Source organism: Symphodus melops (genome assembly GCF_947650265.1).
Source record: "Symphodus melops genome assembly, chromosome: 14".
In the NCBI taxonomy this organism is placed as follows: Eukaryota; Metazoa; Chordata; class Actinopteri; order Labriformes; family Labridae; genus Symphodus; species Symphodus melops.
Window position 1 is genome coordinate 3,346,780 of NC_136704.1, and position 26,710 is coordinate 3,373,489.

Consider the following 26,710-nt stretch of genomic DNA (forward strand, 5'->3'; position numbering starts at 1 on the left):
AATTTGGAATAAAAAATACAACATCGCTGTAATGCAGTAATTAAAAAAAAAAGTCTGTTTCTTACAAAGATGTGCAAGAGCTAAATGCTAGTGTTGATGCTAACATACTCGCACTAGGGAAGCTAACACATATCTACATCCTGTTCATATCACCATCGAACAGACATGAAGGAAACCTGCTGTGTTGAAGCTTCTCTGACAACAAAGCAGCAGCCAGTATGTCCTCCTTCTAACTTTAGATTCTGCTCCTGAATGCTCTGGATTTGATTGGACCAGAGAAGGCAGGCGGGGCTTTGAAGGCCGTTTTGGACGCCCCTGGGTTTGCCAGATATGAGAGCAGTTATCAGGTCAACAGGTGTTGCAGCGATGGAAGCGGGCAGTGGAACTGCTTCAGATAGAAGTGATTGTACCCGAGCTAAAAAGCCTCTGCATGTTTCTAATAAGCTCCAGCAGCAGAAAGCTGCTCAAACTAGGATCAATGTTGGAGATGCTTTTGAAACATGGAGAGAGGTTAGAATGCAGAAAGGTTTCTCTCTTCTTTGTTGTGTGTCCTGATTTAAAATCTGTGGCATTATCGAGTTCTTAGTTTTAATCTGCACGTCTTTTCTTTGAATGTAAGGGCCGGATGTAAACTCCAACCTTTTCAGCTGAAATCAGTTTCTCTTTGTTGCATTTCCGTTGCATGAAAACTGCTCGTTTAGAAAACAGGTTCAAGTCCAAACCTCCGTCGTGTACATTCGAAACACCCAGACTTTCTGCACATGCTCATTACATTCCCAGTCTACAGCCATGCATGAGTAGGTGGACTACAACAACGATGGAGCTGCTCACTTCCTGTCAACATTTTCTTGAATTTTACTCTCTTTGTAGTTTAGGGTCACTCGAAGTGAAAACCTCCACCTCGTCATTCATCCACACAAACGCTTGTGTATCAGCCATGTTTGTTTGTTCACACACCATAATCTCTGTAGGAGGAGGAGTAGCGTACGTGTGCGTGAGATCGTGTTGCAATAAAGAGCTCGACTAATTATCTGTCAAACATTGCAAACGTTTCATGATTCTCAGCCAGCTTCCTTAAACGGAGTACACACCTGTGGTTTGACAATCTGTCTTCCTGCATGATTCATGATATGAAGCTTTCACTTCTGCTTTTACACTTTTATATTAAGTCCCTTTTAACCATCCTTGTTCTTCACATAAAGGCCAAATCTTGATTTGCTGACATGTTTCAATGTACAGCTGCAGGACAGGTGTCTAACCTTTAACACACTGGACAAAAAGCTCTGCCAGGTTTGATATTTAAATTAAACATGAAGTAAATGATTCTGTACACTTTAATTAAAAAGTTTAAGTGTTGCTCCGTTGGTGAAAGTCAAGATCTCAGAGGTCTTCGGCTTCCTGTTCGGCCTCAGTGTAAACGCAGCATCTGACTGCCACCCGGCCCCGGTGTTCACCCGGAACGCGGCTGCCTAATGAGGCGCGGAGGCCGGGTTGGAGGTTATGGGAACCTGGGCCGTGGTCAGACCGTGGAACTGTGGACAAACGGGAGGACGAGTACCACAGGTGAGATCTGATACTGGTCCCATTCACCTTGAAAAAAGACACAAAGAAGGAGCCAGGAGAGGGGACACGGCAGAGGCGAGGAAACCTGACATTGTCTGACCCTCATGTCACTTTACTTAAAAGTTCAGATTACCTCCACTTCCTCTGTAAACCTGGAGCGGCTCAGGAATGATCTAACCCAAACCATTACTTCCTTCTGTGTATCTTTTGGTTTCCTGCGAGGGAGGTTTGCTATTTCCCTTCCTGTCATGCCTCACTTTCCCGTATAAACACCCGGGAGGAGGGAAAGAAAATATTACAGCTTTAAAAGGCAGTTAATATTCATTGACTTAAGCAAAAAACGACGTTGTCTCCTGTCAGTTTGTGCAGCTCTGGATTCCTGCCTCGGTGTCAGATTAGCAGCGAGTCGTTCATGAATATACAGCTGGTTACCCTCATTTCACAACATTAGTGTGTGCGTTTGGCTTACAGCCAGTACAGTAGGGGTAAATAAAGTCAATACAGACAGGCCTTGCAGATGCTAATGTACTTAGCGTTAGCGGTAAACAAAATGAGATTACTGGGGAGGGAAGGCAAACTCCGAATTTGATTTACTCAGGCTTAGCGTAAACAGCTTGTCAAACTCTCTGCTTGGCTGCAGAATGTGTATTTGACTAACAAGCCCTGTAAGTGTTTCTTATAGTATGCTCCTATTATTCAGAAAATTACCTCGCCATTTGTCACAGCGATGAGAAGAGAGAATACGACGGAACATTTCCCCCCACACACAAAAAATATAGCTTTTTCTCCTTTTCCTTGTTTTTCATTCGATGGTGGATAAGAAGCTGCGGATGATTCTGTTCACGTCTGATAATTATGCAACATGAATCTGCATAATGCAAATAAGTGGGGAGAGATCACCTCCATGTAAGTTAGTGTGTCCACGTGTCTGTGCCACATTAACATAATCCACATTATAATCCAGAGGCGGCAGCACAGGCCTCCTCATGACGAGTCCGATAACAAGACAGCACTCCTTATGGGAATAAAACTCCGCTAAATGAGATGGAACCAGACTTAGTGCTCTTATTCTCTGATAAATAGGATTTTCCAAGTTTGAATTTTCTGCCATTTTCTTCCAATTGCTCTCTTTTCTTTTTTTTGATGACTCCAGCAGTCATTTTATTTCTGCCTCCCGCCGTGAGGAGAAACTTTTCAGTGACTCCCCACAAAAAAAATGAAAAAGCCAGGCTAATTGCATGTCAATAATTCAATGCTTAATTTTAATGACCAGGAGAGTTCATTTACTCTCCGTCTCGGCTGCCTGACGATGTGATTATTGGGGATGAAAGATAAAGCTCGCAGAGGGGCGGCGGGGGGAGAGAGAGAGAGAGAAGGAGAGGACAGATAATGTAAGGATTCTTCTCTTCTCTTCCTTCCTCCATCCTTCCCACATGGCAGAAAGGTCTCACAGACTCCTGACTCGACAGTTTGGAGGAGCGTGTGGGCTGCCGGGGTACATACCGAACATGAGGAGGAGGAGGAGGAGGAGGAGGAAGTGAAGGTGGAGGAGGGACAGCGAGGGAGAAAGTGTCTCTCGCTGCACTCAACGTCTCCGAGGAGGATTTTCCGAATTTTTTTTTTGTCCTTAAACACCTTTATTTGAAGACAGGGCATGCAGGAAACACGCCACAGGCTGGATTTCAAACCCGCACGGCCCGTCTTGGAGGACGCGCCCTAACCACCAGACTACCAGCACCCCGAGACAACAGACATTTCAGCACTGTCTCCAGTTCTTCATTGGATATTTACGATTTCAAATCTAAGCAGTCAAGAGGGAATAAAGAAAACCAGCTGACTGCGTCGTCCCCACATACCATCGCCGTCCTCATTCACACTCGGCCTGCTCCAACCGCCACCTCAGCGGCGAGGAAGTGTGGTCAACAGCAACACGAGGAATCGAAGAAGAACTCCTTCCAACCAGGGAGGGCATCTACTGTCGGGAAATGCACAGTTGATGGTGCATCACCCCGAGCAGGGTAACCCCTGTTTATACAGTAATTCAGCTGAAGGTATGCCAAACACAGTATTATGAATTGAGCTGTAAAAACTCAGAAGTGAAGACCCCCCCTCCCCCCCCCCCTCCAGGTTTCTCCTCTTGCCGGGTTGGAGGGAGATGAAGGCATCATAGACCACTCCTCACAATAACAGCACTTCCTCCGGGCCTAATGGCCTCTGAGCCGCAGCTTTTGTCCCCTGATTAGCCAACCTATTCAGGGATCAGCCCCCTAATTGCGTAGCCTGTTTAGCTACCCGGCATTACAGTAAGAATTAATGAGACACAATTACTGCACCCAGGAAATCTCCCGTCCCGGCGACCACTCCGATCTGCAGAGCGACCCGCTGAATAAAACCTCCTTGAGTCTCGAATTCATCCTGCTGTCAAAAAAAATGTGGAGCACAAGGATTTTTTTTTCTCCCCTTGCAGGAGAAAAAAATACATGTATTTATTCGAAGCTATCTCATAATTAGGCCCTAGAGTGAGGGAGTGAGTGAGGGAGAGCAGGAGAGGAGAGGGGGTGGGGGAGGGAGAGAAAGCAGCATTCAATAGCAAAAAGGCCCACAGATACAAAAGGCGGAAGAATGACAGGCACAAGAGTGAAACCTGCTCACAGAAATGAGGAGGAGGAGGGAGACGGGGAAGATCGGTGGGAGAGGGGGAGGGGAGGCAGACTTGAAGTTTAGCCACAGATAGAAATCTCTGTGTTGAGTGTGGAAGCAGTGCAGGCTGAAGCTGCATGCTGACACTTAAAGACGGGACAGTGTGCTCGTGAGACCCGTGCACGTGGGATCAGGTTGTTCTCTCTTTACATCCTGAAGTCACTTCATGTTTTAAACTCAACGCTGGGATAACTTCTCTTGATTCAATCGGGGGTCATTTGCCTCTGACGTCACACTGGGCAGCAAGCTGAAACGCCGTCATGATGTTGTTCTGCAGTGTTGAAGTTATAAGTTGTGAATGCACCAAACATGACTCCATAGAAAGTCCAGAGTTCAATGGAGGGAGTATATATTTGGTCTAGCCTGGGAACACCGAGGACTCCTCGGAAGAAAATGGACGGATTGATGCTAATTTTACATGTTGAATAACAAAAGTGGATTTTTTTCTTTAGTCGTCAGGCAAAAAAAAAAGAGACACAATCCATGTTGGATTTTTGAAAATAGGACTAAGAAGCTGAGAGGTTAGCTATGCTAAATTTACAGCCAAAAAGTGTCAAAGTTACCATCAATTATCTTGCCACGTTTAATTAACGCCACGTGTTTGGGACAGAAAGACATTTCTGTTTCATAAGTACTCATGTGGATCTAACATTTGCCTCTCTAAAACGGACGGGGGAGTTTCATCCACCTGGAGGTTTGAGGTCAAACAAACTAATGGGAAACAGTCTAACCATCAGCACAAAGACCTCGGCTCGTTCTAACTGAGACATTGATGTTTGTCTGTGTGCTGACCTCTGTTATCACGACCTGTGTAAATATTCACTATCCGTCTAATCTGCTGCTGTTAAAGAAGTTTTTCTTTTTACAAGAAACGACCAATTAGGATAACGGGATAAGGCTGAAAGGTTGAAATTCTCCTGCTGCAATTAAGGTGGACTTCTGTGTGTCTCATCAGCATTCTGTCTGCAGCTCTCTGCAGACGAGAAGCTAATCAAACACAAAGTGTATTGATTGCTCACACACACACACACACACACACACACACACACACACACTTACAAACTCGTGTGGGCTACATGTGCAACTCGCAGAGAGCGATGGTGTGGACAGCTTTAAGTTGGTTTGTAAATTCTGAATTTGCTCAAGATTAGCCTCCATAAAGAGGATTAGGACTTTTGTCCGGAATATTTTCAACACTGGCGTCGTCATTTCAGGAATGTTCAGAGGGGCTTTCAGAGTTCGCTGTTTACTCACCTGTCAGTCTGTTTTCCCTTTTCTTTTGCTGATTGAAACAACACACACACACAGTGATTCTGGTGCTGTTGACTGTGCAAACGCAGGTACATTAGCCTCAGTGTTATCTGCACTGGGAGCCTGTCTGTCTCCGACTCGCTCAGAGAGGTTTACCTGAATGGCCTTTGTTTCCCGGTGACCCCTCCTTAGAGCAGGTCGCAGCCTGAAGCTATTCCACCCTGGACGTGACCCTCCTCAAGTTTCCAGCCTCTCAGAAAAATAAAACGAAAAGAAGAGAGGGAGGGAGGGAGGGAGAGGAGCGACAGGGAGACGTAGAAAGAGAGAGGTCAGAGGCTCAGGTGAGCTTAGCGTGTAGCCTGTCAATCAGACATCATACAGCGTAGCTCAGGGGAGGCTCTCCCTTCCACTTCACCTCCCCCCTCCTCAACCTCTGCTGCTCTGTTCACCTTTCTGTCTTTCACCGCACATTAAAAAACACTCACAGCTCATCTTTATCATATTTTCCTCGAGCAATTTGCAGATCTTTTTTTTCTTTAGCGTTTTCATGCAGCTCTTTCAGACAAATGAAGCGGCCGGCGTTTATTTATGTCGCACATTTCAACAGCAAGACGATTCAAAGTGCTTCACACGAGACGTCAAACGCATCATGACAGAGGAACGAAAAGGTGAATTAAAATAGATCATTTAGAAATCACTGAAACTGTTAAAACTGAAAATATATTCAAATGAAATTATTTGAAGTAAGAATATGAAAAGATTTAAAAGTTACGGTGCAGAGTGAAAGATTAAAATAGTGTTGCTGTAAACAGGTGAGTCTTTAAAACTGGATTTTAAAGAGCTGAGAGGTTCAGCAGACTTGAAGCTTGTTCCAGATATACGGAGCATAGAAGCTGAAGGTAAGAGTGTATGTGTGCCTTTTACTTCCTTAGTTGTGTCACAACATTTAAGCTAGTTAGCTTCACTTTTAGCAACAATAAAAGACAGAAACTCAATCACCAGAAGTCGTACCAAGAAATGTTTCCTACATTGCCACACAAACCAGGCTGCATAAAAACTCAGTAAGAACGCCGTCACGACCCCCGTGTTTATCCTCCCTGATTGCACAATTAGTGTTGCAGTCGAGTAAGCACATGCATTGTCTGGAGATGGCGATCTTAATGGTGTCACTGGCTGATAAAGACGTCTGCGGTCGATACGAGGGCAGATAACATCAGCAGCGTGAGAGTTGAAGCATTATTATTACGCTGGGCCTTACCTGCCTGATGCAATCAGCCAAAATAAAACAAAGTGCCCTCAAAGGAGCTCAGTCAAGTCTGCTAACCTCATTTCAGCAACAAGATTATTTCAATTGATCCAATTACCGAGTGCTGGAGTGGAGGCCCGCGTAATGACAGGGGTGGGAGAGGGTGTCAGGAGTGAGCTTTTATCTGCCGGGGTTGTTGCACATTGCAAAGTTAGATTGAGGAGAAGATGGTGGGGGGGGGGGGGGGGGGGGGGGGGGGGGGGGGGAAACAGCTGTTTAAATCAGATACAAACAATGCAACGATAAAGGGTGTGGACATGTTTCCTGAGGTCAGCAGAATGTCGCAGGTCTGAGGAACCGGTCATACAATAAGATTCAGATCGGCCAAGTTTGCATCACAAATGATTCAATTTCACACAATTTGTGCTTGAATAGAAGCGTGTTCTTCCTTCGCCCTGCGTATCTGTTGTGTTCAGCTCTGGTGTTGCACCCGCTGCTGCTCCTCTTTGTTCTAGAAACTACTGGACAGGCAGAGACTTAGACGGGGACATGATCTTCCTACAAGGCCAGCTAGCCTACAAGCTCAATAAAATGACAACGTCGGCAAACAAATATTGAGAGATAAAAACGCAAAGCAAAAACAAAATAAAGTGTAAAGCGTCTCTGTCGATCTACAGAGGTTAAATGACTTGTTCACATGACACTGGTTCCCAACCTTTTTGGGCCCAAAAATATGTTAGGGACTCCAGACACCTCAAACACAAACAGCTTAGTGCTTTGCTTTTTCAATCATTTATTGTATTTTTCTACTGTGTTGCAAGTAAACGTGATTTTTAGACCATGCTACGTCTGTGTCATGTGGGAATATCGGGTTGAGATTTGTGCACAAAGTGTGGATTTGCACGATATGTACAGCCAGGTGAGCGTGCATTAACAAGGCTGTAAATTAATGCTGGATGCAAAGATGCATGGATGAGAGGCCAACGGAGATACTGCACGTTTGTTAGTTTGAAGCATGAGACAGTGGCCCAGTGGAAAACCTCACACAGGATGCTACAATATATTTTATATCGATCAAGAATTAGAAATTGGATGTGATCCCGTTAGAATTCCATGTGCCGTGACCCCAAGGTCTGGAAAACCTGCACTCAGGGACAAACGTCTAGGCTGAGGCACCTGGGGGCGGGGCGGGAAACAGGTAACAGATAAGGTCATTAGTGACCAACTATCTCCTGCTCACATCCACAGTCAACCACCCTACAACCTCTCCAGCTCCTCGTGAAGGTTTGCCAACTAAAAACTGTCCGACAGTCGTGAATTTAAGCCCACAGTGAAGTGTAGATTATTACTGTAAATAGCTCCGACATAAACACGTCTTAATCAGACCGCTAATGAGCGCCACAGGATGCCGAGGGTAGCTCATGTGGGACTGGCGCCCGGCCTCTGACGAGCACACTCCGAGTGATCCAGGGTTTGCTCGCCAGCAACGAGGCGCTAAAAATCCACAAGGTCGTTCGTGTTTAACACATCTGCTACCTCTCTGCGCCTCCGTCTCTCACCCTCTGGATACGCTTCTCCCACTTCCCTACCTTGTCGTTTTCCGACGTGCCTTCTGTCTGGCGGCCATCCTTGCCCTCGCCATCTGTTTCTCAGCACGCCGCACACGGAGACGGAGACAGGGGGAGGGAGACGGTGCTGAAGAGAGGATAAGTGGAGAGGAAAACATGAAGGGAACTGTACTTGCTTACAGTAACATTTTCTAACTCGTCGGGGTCATGGAGCTATTTTTAGAGATCTTTAAAAATCTGAAGTCAAAATCATTTAACAAATAAACAAAGTCAATTCATTCTGGACAAATTCAACTTCATATTCAACTACAATCGCTGTCTCACCAAGAGCTTGAGGAGACGTTAAACGCTTCCTTCATATCTTTGAAATAATCCAAACTGACAGACGGTAAGTGATGAGAAAAGCTCGGCATCATGAGATCGAAGGAAATCACTGACCTTGTTCTTCCTGAAGGTTCAGGCGCCGTATTCACGAAGCCTCCTGCAGAACTAAGAGTTGCTCCAAGTGACAACGTTCAAGAATTCCCCCCTCAAAGTTCAGACTAGATCCTGGTGAAGATGAAAGTTAGTCACAAAGTGTCTTCGCCCTGAAGAGAGCTCCTCTGGTGTCAAACTGTGAGGAGGACTTCTAACAGGATGAAGAGTTTCTTAAAGTGAAGGGAAAAGAGAGATGCGCTCTCCATCCCTCTCACTTCTTTCAGTACTGAGTGAGACATGCATGTTGTGTTTCTCTCCACAGGTGCATCCAATCACTGATGAAGACTCCCTGATGGTGTAACAATCAGCTGCTGCACAAATCTCATTTCAAACAGCTTGTGGGCAAAATACTCAAGTAAAGCAGATCTTACATATCATCACAGGTGATGATTTCAAAGTGTTCAAAATCACACAATGTCTGACTATCTATGTTTGATTTTTTTTTCTCAATTTCTTTTGGATTAGCCAATCACAGCTTCTGAAAACATGTGTCATACCTATCAGCCGGGTTAACCCCGCCTCCTCACTAAGATAAACGTTTCTGTCTCTTCTCAGACAGGTCCCAGTCTTTAACTTTGTCCTGGTTTCTCAAAAGTTGAGCTCTGATCATTTGAGCCTCGGACTGAAAGCTTCTAAAACTGAGGAAGCTTTTTAAGAGGTAAAACATCCTCAAGAACTTCAATATACGTCCTTTAAGCCAGTGCTTCACAACTCTTTTTCCTTTGAGTCCCTCTCCTTGTATCGAAGAAAAGCTGGGACCCTCAAAAACCCCAATCAGGAAAAAGGACACTTAACTGACAGAAATCTTTAAAGTTTTCAGACGAATTTTTCCCCCACCATACTTGAGCACAGCCGTCGTCACATCTTCCTGTATTCCTGTTGATTTAGAGACACAGACATAAATATCAGTGTCCCAGTCTGTGAAGACACATTGTTTTGGTGTTGCAGAAGCTCGGCACAGATTTTTGCCTTCATCAGATCGGACTGCTGAAGTGAGACGTGAAATGTTGGGAGGAGAGAGCGAAGGGATGACAAGCTGCAAACATGCTCGAGGTCGGATTTGAACCCACATTCACTGCGAGGAGGATTATAGAGTCCATAACAGCTCAACAACAGACTCCATTTAAAAAAACCACAGATTACTGTTGTTGCTGTATTTGCTTTTAACATGCAACAATGGCCCTAAATGTGTTTCTAGCTGCTCTTCAGATGAACGACCTCCACTTGGAATAATACTTCCTTTGTCATTATCTTCATATATTTGAATCAAAGCCTCGCCAGCTTCCATACCATCACTGAGAATCAGTTCAAGTATAATTGAACACATCTCTGGAGTTCTTGCTGACAAAGCAGATCTTGAACCCCGGGTTTTTAAATGTAGCTCACAGCGGTCTACAGACGAGACATTAGGTCAAAAGGTGCGCAGGTAGAGGTGGAGCAGGATGCGTTTAAAGACTGCATGAATCCTAATAAGACGAGTTAATTAGCCGGAGTTTTGCTTTCTCTTTCCTCCCTGCAGGAGTGAGTGTGACCCCTCCGCAGTCTGGTCAGAAACCGGCCGACCTCCTTCCACACGATCCCTCCGCAGTGTGTGCTCAAACAGCGACAGACGTCAGAGCATGAAAATTAAATTACAACCTGCAGGATCCAAAGACAAGCGCTCCTCCTCGTGTGCTGGCTCCAGATGGTAAGTCTACCTGCTGAAGCGCCGTCCATGTGTCGTTCCAGGCACGCCATTCCTCGTCTCCGGTTACACCCGGGTTCAAAAAAATCTGCTCCTGCTATTATACTGGGCCGGTATGTGTGGGTTTCCTGAGTCGCTGGATCCTCTGTGGGCTCACTTACCTCTCCGCACAGAGAGAACAAGTTGCGTGCTGTTTTACAAGAGAAGAGATAAATCTGACAAGAGTGTCAAGTAGCAGGCGGCCTCGCAGCCAAGAGCAGACCTCTGCTGGCCGGCCAGATTCTTGTGGCATCGGGTTGCTGAAAAAATCCAAACAATCACACGATATCAAACACACACACACACACACACACACACACACACACACTGGCTTGGCTCAGGGATGGCTGCCAGCGACAGACAGTCAGTTCTTTGGCTGCAGGAGAGCGGGACAGATTCTCCTCGTGTTGTTGTTGTTTTTTTAATTAGCTGCGTACGTGAAGAGTGGATCAGATTCACTCTGCTTCTCTCCAGATTTGACTCACAGTACAGATGTTTGTGACACATCAGGATTAGCTGCTTATATTCAGTTTCACTGGAAATGGTGAACAAGAAGAGTGCCCAGTTTTAAACTGAATACACCGTCATGGGAATAAAGCTGCATTGAGCGTAGCAACACACAAACAGCAGACTGAAGGATTCATTACAAGACAAATGTGTTACATGGGAGGTGTTTATGTAGGTGTGCAGATTGTTCAGATTTGCCCCGCTGTTTGGAGCCATCAATCCCTCTCTGCAGTTTTTACTGTATGTGTTAAATAAGACACCTAAGACCCTCACAGGACCATTCAGGCCCCCCGGCGTGCACGCCAGTGTAAGAAGGCACGCGCTGTACTCACTCATGGCTGTACATCTGCTCCTGTCTGAAAGACAAGCTTCATACAGATCTTAACAGCAGCTACTTCTGACAACAAGGCTCAAGTGAAGAGCTTGATGAGTCCTTGAAAATAAAAAGATGTGGCTGTAAACTTCAATCTGCAAACAATTGGGGGGGGGGGGGGGGGGGGGAATCCATCGTCCCCTCCAAAGGTCTCCACTCCACTCGTTGGCAGTGAAGAGTTGAAGTGAGACATCAGGCTCAACAGAGAGACTTTACAGTTTAATATGGAAGCTGCCTATAAGTCAGATGATCTGATTGGATTCATTCAGCCAACCCGATGTCAAGTCATTAAGAGTACAATAATAAAAGAGACATCTCTGTCTGAAGAACACGAGGACAAAGTAAAACTAAACTAAATGAACCCTTTAATACAGATGATGAGAAGTGGTATAAAAGTGTTCAACAATACTTTGAAGATCGACTCTTACGAGCATCAATATCCCGTCATAATCAACAATCCTGAAAGAAGAAAGAAGTTTAAGTTGGTGGATTTAGATGAGGAGACATTCGAGTTGCGGGCGCTGGTGGCGTGTGGGTGGCGCCTAGTGCAGAGGCTTTTGGTCCTTACGGGTTAGTGGAACCTAACTCTGTCTCCCCCCAGAAAAAGAGAGGACTGTCAACAAACCTGGGTGACTGCATCCTAAACTGTCTGCATGATGGCGACAAAGGAAGGTGAAATAAGAACATGTGCAGTTTGAGTGATGAAAAGATCTGATTCAGGTTTGTTTAAAGCAAGTCTCTCTTCTCCTCTTTTATTCTGACGCATCACAGACCTGTTGACTTGTTTTCAGCTGACTTGTGTTGCTTCAAGACACGACTTGATTCTCCCACTTTGTTTGTTTGTTCTACATGTAAACACACACACACACACACACACACACACAGAAACACACGCAGGTTTTTCCTGGTCTCACAAAGAGGGGCCGTGGCTGTAAGGAAGGATTTACAGGGTCCGCCTGTCCTCCCAGCAGTAGGCTGATTGGAGGGGCTGGCTGTGTTTGTTAAGGTAATGGGCCCTAGGTGAGCTAATTCACAGCGTACACGCTCCATGCTCTGTCACCTCAGGAGTGCCCCGCTGGAGGAGGAGGAGGAGGAGGAGGAGGAGGACGGGGAGCTAATCGGTTGGGGCTGGGGCTTCAAGGGGGGAGGTTTCCAACTCTCCCCAAAATCCCCTCAGCCTTGCTCCTTCTCCTCCGGCTCCACCTGAAAGTGATTACCAGGCCAGCCCTGAGCAAACAAGCCCCATATGGAGGGTGCATGGTGGGGCTGAGGCTGGAGCCCAGGGAGCCCTCCTCCACCTCTTTGGAGAGAAGAGGCCTGAGCAAACACAGCTAATGAAGTCTTAACAAGCAGCCCCCCGGTTAGCGCGGGCCTGCTAAATGCCACAGAGGCTCTTGGAATTGTGTCCAGCAGATTGGCTAAATCTCCTCCAAGCTTTCCTTTACAAGATAAAGTTGCATTAGCATATCTCGGTCTCGCCATCTCAGAGGTAAGTCTAGGAGCTGGCACGGCGTCACACTCGACAGGACTTCCTTTTCTTCAGTGGGAGCACTTGATTCTGACGGACAGAATGGGGCTCTAAACTGAACGACTTAACTCCAGGTCCTGGTGTGACGCTGGAGTTTATTCATCGCTCGCCGAGTGTTTCTTTAAGGCTTTGAGATATTTTTTCACAGCGTGCGGCTCAGCGTAGCGTCGAGTACATTTCTTCAGTCTGGACACCCTCCATCAATCTCCAACACTGACCTGCACATTACCCTCACTCCCTTTTTATTACATGTCACCATTTCAAACAAAAGAGTGCATTATTGAGAACAAATCACACGTCATCTTTTCGCTCCAACTTCATGCAGCCTCTCTCCCACTCGCTGTCCAGGTGACTCAATAGCACCTTTTTACAGCTTTTCTGTTGGGTCAGACTGTCATCACAGACTGTTGTCCCAGTCTGTGAATTCACATCATACAGTATTTGGACGTTGTAGGAGCTCCACATGAACGCACAGTCAGACATGCACAGACAGCAGGCTGCATTCAGGCTGATGCTGAAACACAGCCGTTAATAGTCTGGCTTGTTCACGGTGAACATGAACAAGTAGTCGGGGAGATGAGGGTGACGTAGAGCCAAGTGTCTCTGCTTTATACTTTTTTCTTCGTGCCTCAGTTTTTCTGTATCACGTTGTCTACTGACGTTTTTGTATTTCAGAATCATCCACAAGTTGAGGATTCTGACGGATGCGTGTCGTAAACATGATCTTCCACCGGCGGGTGTGTGTGACAGACAATTCCAGAAGATGTCAGGTCATAAGTGTCCTGAAATTACACTGAAAACATTGTGTCTGAAAGGAGCTTCACACTCGCTCAACTCCAGCTGTAACTGAAGTTTAGTTTCCTTATCAAAAGCAAACAGACGTTCATTAAGCTCTTCTTTGTTTTTGTTTTAAAAAACCACCAAACTCTCTCCAGCAACCTCCCGATGTTCAGCTCGCTCTGCGTTACTTTACCTGCTCAGTGGGTCAAAGCCGCCTCACATGATTAAATAAATTGGCTCAAGTCCAGTCACAATACCTCTTAACTTAAATCCAGCAGCACCACACCCGGGCTACAGCACACACACACTTACATTATGCACAGACAGGAAACTGGGAGACACATTTGTTCCAGTGTGCTCGCACTATAGGACCACACATTAAACCTCGAGCACACAAACTCTGCAGGGACTGAGTGTGTGTGTGTGTGTGTGTGTGTGTGTGTGTGTGTGTGTGAGGAGAGGACAAAACGTCTGTTCACACACATCAATGTTGTTGGTAAAATGAGAGTTTCAGACAGACGCACTGATCACATGGTTGTTTCTCTGGCCTCAGTGTAGCTGAAGCTGCGTGATCGTGCGTCTTCACATATCAGTAATTAAAGTTAATTTACATGTAAGTGTCTGACTGTATGTGTCCAATGTTTAAAGATTCATTAGCTCTTTCCGGATAATGATTGTCCCTTCTGGGCCTCCGTACATGTGCTGACTGTCTGCACAGACTCTGTCCTCTGTCCTCTGACTGGGTTTTACTGTGTTGGTTTGTTTCAGTCGAGACGTTTCTATGTGAGGAGCTGGTGTGTATAAACAGGACTCAGGTGAGTTCAGGAGTGGATAAAAAGAAGCTATCGGACCTGATTTAAATTGGCGGCTGGCGTGGACGAAACTGCAAAGACGGTAAACTATAATCCCAGTGACGAGAAACGCCACATGGATGAAGCTGGGTGAACCTCGTGTTGGCTTCTGTCTGCAGACGTGGAGTTGGTCCGCTTCCTGTTGGACAGGCCGGTGACAAACAGAGACTGTTAGCTTGAGCTAGCGTGCGTAAGCTTGCAGTGTAGCTTCACGCAGTAAACGTACACACAGCGTCCTGCAGAGAGGGGCCAACGAGCCCGGGGGGGAGGGGCCACGTTTGATCATTGTGTTTACAAGCTGGAACTAAAAATGCTACAGACTCCACCTTTAAAAGGAACTTCCTACAAGATTTTCTGAAAGACGCAAACTCGTTATACGTTCTACAAGTCCGAGTTCTCGTAGTTGCACTTTAAAATTCCTCTAATAGACGGACAATATTTCACTTTTACTCTTGAATTTGATATCACTTGAATGTTGTTTTACTTGTTTTCCATATTTGATTCTTTTCCCTTGTTTGTCGTCATGCAGCAGAGCAACATACAGTAAACTTATTACACCAGATTCTGATTTATGTTTGTAATATTTATCAACATGAGGTGTTGGGAGAAGCTCGACGATCATTGACTTGATCGGAAGCATTAATAATAATAATAATAATAATAATAGTGTAAAACACTGAGAAAGAAGTGCAAAGTTAAAAAGCTTCCTCGATGTTCAAAGATTGACTTCAGCTATCCAAAGTTCAGACGTTAATTCTGCTAAAGAATATACATAATAATATATATAATATACAACATATTATTCACAATGGAGGAAGGTGAACTCCTTAAAACTGTCCGAGGGAGAAACCTAGTCTGGTTTGATCAGACTTTGAACAAACACATTTGATGTTTTATTTTGAAGTCATGAGCTTGTAAGTTAGTTAGCTGGAAGAATTCATGCATGTTCTCCGGTCAAACACCGGCATCAGACCGGCAGGGTCCACGTTTATTTTAGTGAGGTCACTTCAGCAAAGATATGCAACATCTGCCTTTAAGAAGTAAGAATTAATATTTCATGCATCGGCTGGACAAGCATGCAGAGCTCAGAGTCAAGTGGAGCTCAAATGTAAAATAAGTCAGTGCTTATAATTCACCTTGTATAGATCAGAGATGTCTTGTTAACCTCACATTCTAAAAAAGCTTCCTGTAAATAGTTTTCAGCCTCCTGGATGGATAAACATGTTCAGACTTTTGTTTTTGCTTTGTTGAATTTATTTGAGAGGTGCCGAAAAGCCAAAAACAGTTTGTTACAAAGTTGAGGTGTTTCTCTCCATCACTGTAAAATACAACACACACCCTTAAAGTGTATCAGTGCGTGGCTACACTTCCTTCTGAGTGCCAAACAGTAGAAATGTTCGAGAAGTCTCCGCCAAAGAGATAAGAAGACCGCGAGGTTAACAAAGACACAGGCTTTCATACAAGACTAACAGGACAATATCAGACATGAAAAATACAATTAACAAGCATAAGATTACTGTCAGACAAGCGCAGAGCTCCTCAGACACTCTCCCTGATAGCACCGCTCGCTCTTTGCCTCGCGCAATTACGCCTCCCGCGGAGCTCTGTGCCAGCGTTAAACGAAACATTAGCACCTCATTTAAAAAATAAAACAGCTTTTCACAAGGACAGACAGCTCCCCGGGAAGTCTTATCATGCGCAAATTAGCCAATTTACTCAACTGGCCTCTCTCTCACACATTCCCTCATCACTCACACAGAAGGAGAAACAATCCTCCTCCTACATGTTACTATTATTGTTGTTACACTATCAAAGATGACGTGCGTGGGGAAAGAAGCCAAGGCAAAAGTTCACTCATTGTGAGAGTGTATGGGGGGAAAGTATGTTAAGCATTCCTACAAAATGCGTCACGAGGCTTCATTCCTGCCGAATAATGACTTAATTATAATCCTCACGCGTAAAATTACAGTTTTGCCATTTGTAATGGTTGCTAACTTTAGAAGTTCAGCGGGTTAAATACAATGGTATTGTAGTTTAATTCAGGAAAGATATGAACTGGGTTTAAAAATACTTCAAAGTGATGATTGTATTTCAGCTGGAGTGACTTTTTACTGCATCTCTCCATCCTGCTGCTCGATGCCACAGACACACACACACTGGCAGAACCAGTATGATTATAAGCTACATAACAAAACATGTAGTTAGGAAACTTGATCGACAGCTGAAAAGCACCGCCCCCTCCGCTCTGTGATTGGAGGAGAAGCGCCGAGGGTGTCGCCTGCATGGCTCTTGTATATATCGGCTCCGCGTCGTCTCGAAGCTGTTGATTTGTATGGGAACCGGGACAGAGGTGGGACGAGCAGACTGAATGTAGCCGGCTGTGTTTTGGAGACATAAACGAGGCCCACATTTACATTTTTATAGCAATCTGACAGCTGCATCTGGGTTTTTTTATTTAATTTTTTGAACCATCTCTGTGAGGATACCGTGAGCTTTTTCCAGAGAGGTGGACTCTCCTCTCAGCCATCTTGCCTGCTGCTCGCCGCCCCGAAGGCTGCTTTCTCTCCTCCTCCTCAGCTGAAAGTAAACACGGCTTGCACATTGCTTGCAACTCCGTGCAAGATCCTGAGAGGAGCGAGATGGGCTCGCTGCGTGACATCTAACCGGAGCGGAGGAGAAGCGGAGGTTTCGTTTCTGTTTCCAGAGCAGAAGAGGGGGGACACGACGCGCCGGAGAGATGGACCTGTTTGGGATTTACCTGCTCCTCTCGCTCGCCCTCCTGCCCCGATCAAGCTGCACCACGGCCAAGGAGATCACCTGCCAGGAGATCTCCGTGCCGCTGTGTAAGGGCATCGGCTACAACTACACGTACATGCCGAACCAGTTTAATCACGACACGCAGGACGAAGCGGGGCTGGAGGTGCACCAGTTCTGGCCTCTGGTTGAGATCCAGTGCTCCCCGGACCTGAAGTTTTTCCTGTGCAGCATGTACACCCCGATCTGCCTGGAGGACTATAAGAAACCTCTCCCGCCGTGCCGGAGCGTGTGTGAGCGCGCCCGGGCCGGCTGTGCGCCTCTCATGAGGCAGTACGGCTTCCCCTGGCCGGACAGGATGAAGTGTGACCTGCTGCCGGTGCAGGGCAACCCCGACACCCTGTGCATGGACTACAACAGAACGGACTCCACTACTGTGTCCCCTGTCCTGTCCAAACCCACAAACCACCCTGGGAAGGGATTCAGTCCTCCTAAAAATAAGCCGAGCCGCCCCGGTGCGCCTGGGAAATACAAGCCGCCTTCGGCGCCCTGTGAGCCGGGCTGCAAGTGTTTGGAGCCCATGGTGCCGGTGAACACGGACCGACACCCGCTTTACAACCGGGTAAAGACAGGACAGATACCAAACTGTGCCATGCCGTGCCATAACCCTTATTTTACGCACGACGAGCGGGCTTTCACCGCTTTTTGGATCGGACTTTGGTCTGTGTTGTGCTTCGTGTCAACTTTTGCCACCGTCGCAACTTTTCTCATCGACATGGAGCGCTTCAAGTACCCAGAGAGACCCATCATCTTCCTTTCTGCCTGCTACATGTTCGTGTCTGTCGGCTACATAGTCAGACTGATCGCCGGGCATGAAAAAGTTGCCTGTAACCGGGAGTTCGACCTGGAGCACATCCACTATGAGACAACCGGTCCCGCGCTCTGCACCGTGGTCTTTCTCTTGATTTACTTCTTCGGCATGGCCAGCTCCATCTGGTGGGTCATTTTATCCCTGACCTGGTTTCTCGCGGCCGGGATGAAGTGGGGGAACGAGGCCATCGCCAGTTACTCCCAGTACTTCCACCTGGCTGCCTGGCTCATCCCCAGCATGAAGTCCATCGCGGTGCTGGCGCTGAGCTCCGTGGACGGGGACTCTGTGGCTGGGATCTGCTACGTGGGGAACCAGAACTTGGACAACTTGCGGGGCTTTGTTTTGGCCCCTTTGGTGATTTATTTATTCATTGGCACTATGTTCCTCCTGGCCGGATTTGTGTCTTTGTTCCGGATCCGCAGCGTCATTAAACAAGGGGGCACAAAGACGGACAAACTGGAGAAACTTATGATCAGAATCGGCATCTTCACGGTGCTCTACACGGTGCCAGCCACGATCATTGTGGCATGTTACTTTTACGAGCAGCACAACAGGCAGAGCTGGGAAATCACACACAACTGCTCCAACTGCCTGTTAGAGAGGGAGCGCAGCAGTCCGGACTACGCCGTTTTTATGTTGAAGTACTTTATGTGCCTTCTGGTGGGCATCACGTCCGGGGTGTGGATCTGGTCCGGGAAAACTTTGGACTCATGGAGGACTTTTTGCACGCGATGCTGCTGGGGGAGCAAAGGCACGAGCGGCTCCATGTACAGTGACGTGAGCACCGGCCTGACGTGGAGGTCAGGCACGGCCAGCTCCGTGTCCTGCCCCAAACAGATGCCATTGTCCCAGGTTTGAATGAGCGGAAAAAAGCCTCTTATAAGGACTGCTAATTGTTTGGGAGATAACCCATCAGTCCCTGTCTTAAGTGATTTGCATTTAAATGAACTGCTGCTGAGGTGACCCCCCCCCCCCCCCCTTAACTCCCCCTAACTCACCTCTACAGGGTGTACAAAGTACCTGGCATTCATCACACACCTCACTGTGTAGAAGGATTAGAGGTACACACAATCTGGGCATTACCTTCGACAGACAGGGAGACAGTTTGGCTCCTATAGCTTCATACAAAGAGTTTTTATTGCTGACACAGTGCCAGATAACAATGTACAATTCAATCACGTCAAAGATGGTTTAAATTAAGCCTTAAAAGTGCCCAACTATTTTACGGGTCTTTTTTTTTTTTTTTTTGTAATTTCAAATGTATTTATATAAAAGTTATGTAAAAACAAAACTGTACATTTGTGTATAAAGAAAACTTTATAAGCTATACTGTAAATTTGTACAAAGTGTAGATGTCTCTTTTTGTGAGAAAAAAGCAAATACAACCTTTATTTTGACAATAAAACATTTGATAAATGTGAACTCTCTCTCTGGTGCAGTGTTTTCCTCGTGCAGGGCTCAGATTCTTGTGGCGCTCAGGACGACAGGAACAGCAGGTTTTCTTTGGGAGGAAGCCCTCTTCACCATCAGAGAGCAGTAATTAGAGGCAGGGGTTGAGTTGGAGCATCTCCATAATTGTTAAAGTCCTCTTCACATGCCTGCTGAAGCCCGCTTTCTTAATTTAGTAAAAAGAGGGAGTGTTTGAATGGAGGGGGGGGGGGGGTATAAATGCAGGGAACAGACCCTTTTCATCTGCACAAACTTTGATCTTTCTTTTTTAGCAGCCCAGAAGAAAGGTGGTGTGTATTAGGAGTGTCTGTCTGATGTGCCAAGGTTCCCCCTAAATGTCCCCATTTGGATGCTTTGATGGACGTCCTGCTATTCAAAGAGCGTTTTTTTTGGGGGGGGGGAGTTCTCTTTTCTGGGGTTTGTCAGAGCTGAAACCTGCCAGAGCCCCCTGCGTCTTCTGTTTAGGGTTTTTTTTTTCTGTGCACAGAGTCTGAATTGAAACATCTTCTCCCTCAGCTCAAGCTGTGTCAGCGAGTGCAGGGGCCTTGACATGAATGATATTGAAAAAGCAATGAAAGCCCCACAGGTGGTCTGTTCACATGATCTCACATCTTAGGGGCCTAATCGAGGTGGGGGATTTTTTTTTGTTGCTACAAATGTATCTGCTTTAGTCCCAATTAAGCCAGTGTGCTGGCAGGGGGATGATACAGTGTAACCCAGAGGAGAAATGTCTTTGATTTATTGGTCAATGGTGACAGAGGGCTTTGTAGTGACAGCTTTGTTTAAAATGTTCACCTTCTTTTCAGTGTGGTGTCGGCATGCATCGGTCCAGAGAGTAAATGAGACACATTCATCTTACATCTGCGTGTCAGCGGAGACATCCAGAACCAAACACTGAACTTTTAGGAGCAGCTTTTCTGCAGGCTGCCTTCATGCAGCTCACCTGCAAGTCCAAGTAGTTTTAATACTCGGGTGAAGTTGCTTAAGAAAAAGTGTGTGAGTTTAAATCTAGTAAAAAGTTGCATTTTTCTCCACTTGGTAAAAATCTTGCACACGTGTTAATGCTGTGATTTATTTCCCACTGGTAATCCCTGTTGCTCAAAATCATGACGTTTGTTTTGCTGGTGTTTACCTCAGAAACCTCAGTCAGTCAGTCACTGTGCAGCTGCAGAGCTCACACTGACTTTAACATACAGCCCCACCTAGTGGTGGGAGAAGTACCACACACTGTGGAGTGGGACATGAAGTCTAAAAGAATGAAGTCATCATGTTTACATTTCCAGTTCTCATCTTAAACATGCAGCTCATGAACGAAGCAGAAAGATCTTCAGAGACATTCTTCTGTTCTTCTCTCTGACGCAGGTTTGAGGATTTTCTGCTTCTCCTTCGATCAAATCAGACATTTAACAATCACTGAGGGGGAAAGAAGTTTGGATTGACCGATTGCTCTCTTTTTATGTTGGGGAACAAAACAATAGCAGACAAAACTACAAGAGGGGGAGGAAATAATAATTCAGCATTTTAAGAAGTGTGAAGTCAGAGAAATCCCAGAAATAAGCTGATCAGTTTCTCAGCAATATATTTAAAGAGCGTAATTATTAAAAACGTTTTTTGAACGTTGTTTCCCTCGGTCCATGCTCTCATCCTCTGCTGCAGATCAGACACTCTAATGTCACATTGAACACAATCTAACATCCTGAAATGCCTTCAGTCTCCTCTGACGACACGTCTGACTCGCTGCAGGTTCAAGGCGTCTTCAAAGGTGCACATCTTTCAAAGATACATCCAACACAGAGCCATACACATCAAGGTTAAAAAGAGCAGACAGAAAGCTTTAGAACAAGACTTGCAGCACTGTGCAGCTTTATTTGTTTACATGAAAGAACAACATTTGGAGGGTGAGCAGCTTTTCTACGACTCAGAATAAGAGACGTGCATGTCTTTTTCTAAAGTGCTTCCACAGATGCCCACTGGACAGTTTCTCCTGTCAGGGTTAAAGTGCATCATCGCGTGCTCGCCTTGTTAAGTACTTCTCAAGCTGCATCTACAAAAGGGTTTTTGTGGCGTTTCGTTCTCCCTTTAAAGAGCAACAAACCGTCAGCACGAGCAGAGAAGTCAAAGTTTAGGACCAATAATTAGACAACTGAAGATTAAACTCGATTCAAACATATTAAATTTGAGCCCTACATCAAACAGCTTGTGCTCAAGATATTCGTCACACGAGAAATCAAAGCCTGGGACAAATGAGTGGAGGAGACACAGAGTTACCATGCTCTCAAACAGCGATCCATAACCACATCAATTTAACAATTTAACTAAAAGGAAAGAGGTGCAATGAGCTGCAGCCTCTCTCTGTCTCTGTCTCTGTCTCTGTCTCTGTCTCTGTCTCTGTCTCTCTGACCCGTTCTGAGAAGCCACAGTACGGAGTGCAGACTCTTCAGTAGTCTGAACCCTCCTGCTCGTTCAGTCTGCATGTTTTGGGTCCAGACTAAACATGTCAGGATGGATGCTAACATCCAGGATTTGTGTAGTTTTGTTTGGATGCATCCTTTTCAGGAAATTAGTCGTATCAACTCCCACATATTAACTCCCACAATGCTGTGCGAATTTAAACATAAAACGTCACTTCAGGTGTGCCTCCAAATCAAAACAAGCAAAGATGAAAAAAAACAAGAATGGATTACACGTCTTTCAAATGTGTAGTTGTTTTGGATTACTTACTGAGCCAGTGTGCAGATCACATCAGAGCTGGAGCGTCACCCACATGAAGCGGGCGAATGACGCCACTTCCACGCTGAATGAATCAGACGAAGTAGGGACAAATATCAGCCTGTGGAACAGAAGGTCCTCACAGCATGCAGCACGGGGAGAGGGGACTCCAGGTTTGGAAGCACTGCCTGTCTCCACATGGAGGAAGTGGGAACACCATGCCCAGGTGTTCTCAATGAATGATGATCCAGCCACACGCAGCAGCTGCTACACTGCTGAAGGAAACATAGGAGAGATGAATATGAGGTGTTAAAAGTACTGATGTAATGAGAGACGGGTGAACCAACTGATAGTTCAGTACGAGTCTTTGTAAAGAGGATGAAAGGTCTGTGAAGAAATCACAAGTGAAGCAGCATTCAGAGAAAATCCCTCAACATCAACATCTGATTTTTAACATGAAGACACTCGACCACAGTGACGTCCACACACTCGGCCTGCTCCTCGTCCAAACATGATCATTAACTTTGAGGAGAAAGTCTGAGAGGAGCTTCACACAGTCAGGGCTCGGACACTTTATGGACGTGGTACGAAGGTCATCTTGTCAGAGCTTGTTCTTCACCACGACGCTTTCAGGCGGATTGACTGAGCAGCAGAGGGGTAAAGAAAGGACTCCTTCAGATCCAGAATCTTCCTCGCAGCTGGTCTGATTGAATTGTCTGCCTTTCACTCCAGGTTCACGTGTTCGAGGATCATCCTGACACGGCTGTCTCTGAAATATTGATGCAGCTGTTTGAAGAGAGGCAGGGGAAGGCGAGAGCCGAGGAGTGATGGGCAGGTTGTGCTTCTTAATACTATTGATCCCCACGATTCACCTGGGAAATGTTGTTTTTGCTTTCTACATCTCAATGCATGGGAGGAGACGTGGCAGCTGTGGACATCCAGATATCTGAATCACACTGCATTATAGAATCTGGACCATTATGGAAACACAAGGTCCAAAAACATGTCTTGGTTTTACAAAAAAAACAAAACAAAAACAAACAGATAAATGCATTAAACTATTCATCATATTCTCCTTTATGTTGTTTTTTATTAATAATAGAGCGAGGACAATTTTGTCCGTCAGCTGGGCTAAGCGGCCAATCTTCCTTTTACATTTTTATTTTCTCATATTTTTAATTTTTCAATATTAAGATACTTTTGTTAAACACATGCAGAGTCTATCAGTTTCATTTTTTCTCCTTTTTGAGTTTTTAAAAGTTGTTTTCATGTCTTGGATAAAAACGTGTATGTTTGAGGTAAACGTGCTCTAAAAGTTCTCATTTATTGTTTTTCGTTTTGCTTTGTTGTCTTTTGTCCTCCTTCTTTGTCTTTGCTGTTGTATTATCTTTACTCAGCAGTCACCGCCTCTCTTTATTTCCCCGTGTCAGTTTTATTCATGTTCCTGTGGAGTATTTGCTTTTTGCACAATTAAAAATATTCAGATACGGTCACATTATGTGTCTGTGGACTCTTCCTTTAGTATTTCCTGTTTGCTGTTTTTGGATGATTTCAGTTCTTTCTCCTCCGAGTTTCCAGATTACATTTGTCAGTGGAAGATGAACAATAAAAAGCAGAATGTCCGGGGGTGTATTCCTCTTTGCATAAAGCGTAACATTGACCCTGCATTCATGTGACCCACTTTAGATTAATGCTGCAGCTCCTGACCTCCAGCTCAGGCACACACGAGTCCCAGCAGGCCACTGCAGACGCAGATGTTGGAGAACAGACGAGTGCGGCGCTCGGGCTGCAGGGTTATGGCTTCTGAGGGACGAGGAGGACGTCACTGAAGCTGTTACAGTTTGGTTTATACATTTAGAAAGGTGACTTTAAGAAGACGTCTGCTGGGAGAGATGTTAAAGAAAAACAACAGCTGTATTCTAGACTCAGACTAATGAAGATGGCTGGCTCCCCGTTGGCACGGTAACAATGCCTCAGAGTGGTTTGGTAGTCCTTACAGTGAGCCCCTGCTGCCTCATCCAATACAAGGACCCCCCTCCTCCACACACACACACACACACACACACACACACACACACACACACACACACACACTCAGAACACTGTGTTCCTTCAGTCCTTCACTCTCTGACTGACGAGAACACAAAAGGAGAACTTCTTTCATCTGAAGCGCCGAGTGTTTTTCCCAGATTCTCGCTGCTTTCAGGAACATCAGGCGAGCTTTGAGTCCAAACACTGAACTCCCATTTAAGCTTTTACAGAAATAGTTTTAAGATGTGTATGAAGCCATCATGATGTCATGCTTTGGTGTGGTTGACTGTTGATTTGATCCCTGACGTGTTTAATGGATGTATGGAGACCTTCTCCCTCATTGTAGACAGTCAGGACTCAGAAACACATTTACACAGGACACACTGGATTTCTGCTGGATTTCTGTGTAAACTGTTGCACATGCTGCCTTTCAGTTTGTAAAGTCGTTATTTTAGTCAACACTTATATCAGAAGAGCAGCAGCCCTTTGTGCAAAGACAAGGATGCTGTGTCTCTGTGGAAGGGGTGTGATCAGATCTATAAATATCCCATCAGTTGAGTTGGTGTTTTATGCACATCAGCGTCTCATGGTCATGAGTATCAGGAACCTGAAAAGACACCGCAAGAGACTTGACATTTTAGTTCAAAACATTCTTTAGCGTGGCTCTCATACTCGGCCGTACATTTCCACCAAAAACATTTGGTTAACTGCAATACCCTAAACTGTCCACTTGATGGAGCCATTATCTAGATGATGTCTTTCTGTCATGAATCCATCAAACCAAGAGATTTAAAGTTACCCTATTAAAGCATGTTGTGGATTGTACCATGTTGTCATGTGCATATTTTTTTTATAAATTAAATACATGTGATTGGTTGAAAAAGATCTGACATTTGGGTTGTAATTGTTCATGCAGGAGTAGGTGTTTTATCAACCAGATGTTTCTGTTTCACATTTATTGAAAGAAAGAAATTGTTGCAAGAAGATACAAACACATAAAGATGAATAGAAAAACAAAGCGTTTCACATTTTAGGCCAGCAGAGGGCAGCATGACCCCAAACTACAGCAGAGCTGCAGCTCTTACAGCACAGAGGGAGTGATTAAACAGAAAGGCTTCAATATAAAGTGCTTTAGAAATAACAACATAATATGAAATGTCATAATAATAAAAACAAATCATTTAACACGTGAGGCTCCACGAGTGAAACACAGACACGCTAGATATCAAACACATGAAGTTATTGTTCTGGAAGATAAACAGGAAGTCACATAGGAATAAAACTGTGTGAATATTAAGGACCAGATGAGTTTTAATCTGCAAGAAAATACAAAGTGAGCATGCAACAAAGATTCCTTTAGGACTTTAAATTATTTTACACCTCAGTTTCAGGTTTTTCATCATTCACTGTTTGCACTTAAATAAAAGGTAAAGCATTGTTTCATATGTTAAAAACTGAGGAAGATCTGAGGAAGTCACGTAAAGGAGCACAAAGAGGTTTTTGGTTGAGTAGCTGGAGAGTAGCAGAGGTACCCTTGAGCAAGCACTCACTCATATATGACTGAATGATGCTTGTGTTAGCCTAAATATGGCCTCGAGAGAATCTGTGATGGTGTCAGATCATTTATAACATTAAGCAAAAGTAACTTAAACTCTGTTGACTTTTGAACTAAATGCTGGCTGTAAGGCTGGCCACGCACTGCACGATTATATGACCGATTTTGGTCTCGATGTGTCCCCGATATGTGGGGCGTGGCCTGATTGTAGGATTGGTGCGAACGAGTATTTGTCCAAATGCCCTCCTCGAGTGTCACTAAGATTATTTCACTGCTCTCACTGTCTGGCAGAATCGTCCAGTGTGGGCATTCAGAGGATTTCAATGTTGATTGGTTGAAAACGTCCTCATGTCCGTGGTCTTCCACGTTTTTTAAAAACTGTTTAAGATTTAAAAATCTTGTCTCTCTGTGTGTGTCGCCAGTCCAAATGAAGGAGGAGCAGCACCATCAGACCCCCCCCCCCCCCCAGGCTGTCACCTCAGGTACATACTGTAGGGGAGAGAGTGGGTGAGATATGAGGCCAGGAGCTTTTGTTGTCACCTTCAAAGAGACCTGAAGAGGAGTAAGATCAGAGCTATCGGTTTACACAGAGAGCAGCCCCGCAGCTACAGAGAGGCAGATACAGCTGGGAGGAGGATTCACCAGGAGTCTCCTCACTGTCATCAAGATTTCAGGAAAATACAGGGAATGAGTTAATTAAACAATAGAGCAGACACTCTCTCTCTCTTTAAATATATATATATATATATCTGTGACAAAGGTAGCTGGGGTGTG

At 45.3% G+C, this 26,710-nt stretch overlaps 1 protein-coding gene and 1 long non-coding RNA gene across 6 annotated transcripts in view; one reads left to right on the forward strand and one right to left on the reverse strand.

Moving 5' to 3' along the window:
• LOC306835285 overlaps window positions 1–22,507 on the reverse strand; it is an 83,322-nt gene extending 60,815 nt beyond the window's left edge. For 4 of the 5 annotated variants that reach the window (XR_013780608.1, XR_013780609.1, XR_013780610.1 and 1 more), the window contains exons 1-2: window positions 8,767–9,052; window positions 8,350–8,455 (exon numbers count right to left, since the gene is read on the reverse strand). This is a non-coding gene — a long non-coding RNA (uncharacterized lncRNA). Of the gene's footprint in view, window positions 1–8,349; window positions 8,456–8,766; window positions 9,053–22,362 lie in introns of those variants that run through there. The other variant, XR_013780607.1, reaches the window with a different exon arrangement.
• Window positions 16,903–19,614, forward strand: fzd8a (frizzled class receptor 8a). Its single transcript, XM_079361703.1, has one exon. The coding sequence runs from the start codon at window positions 17,305–17,307 to the stop codon at window positions 19,048–19,050; it is 1,746 nt and encodes a 581-aa protein (XP_079217829.1). The 5' UTR covers window positions 16,903–17,304; the 3' UTR covers window positions 19,051–19,614.
• Window positions 22,508–26,710: the final 4,203 nt, after the last annotated feature.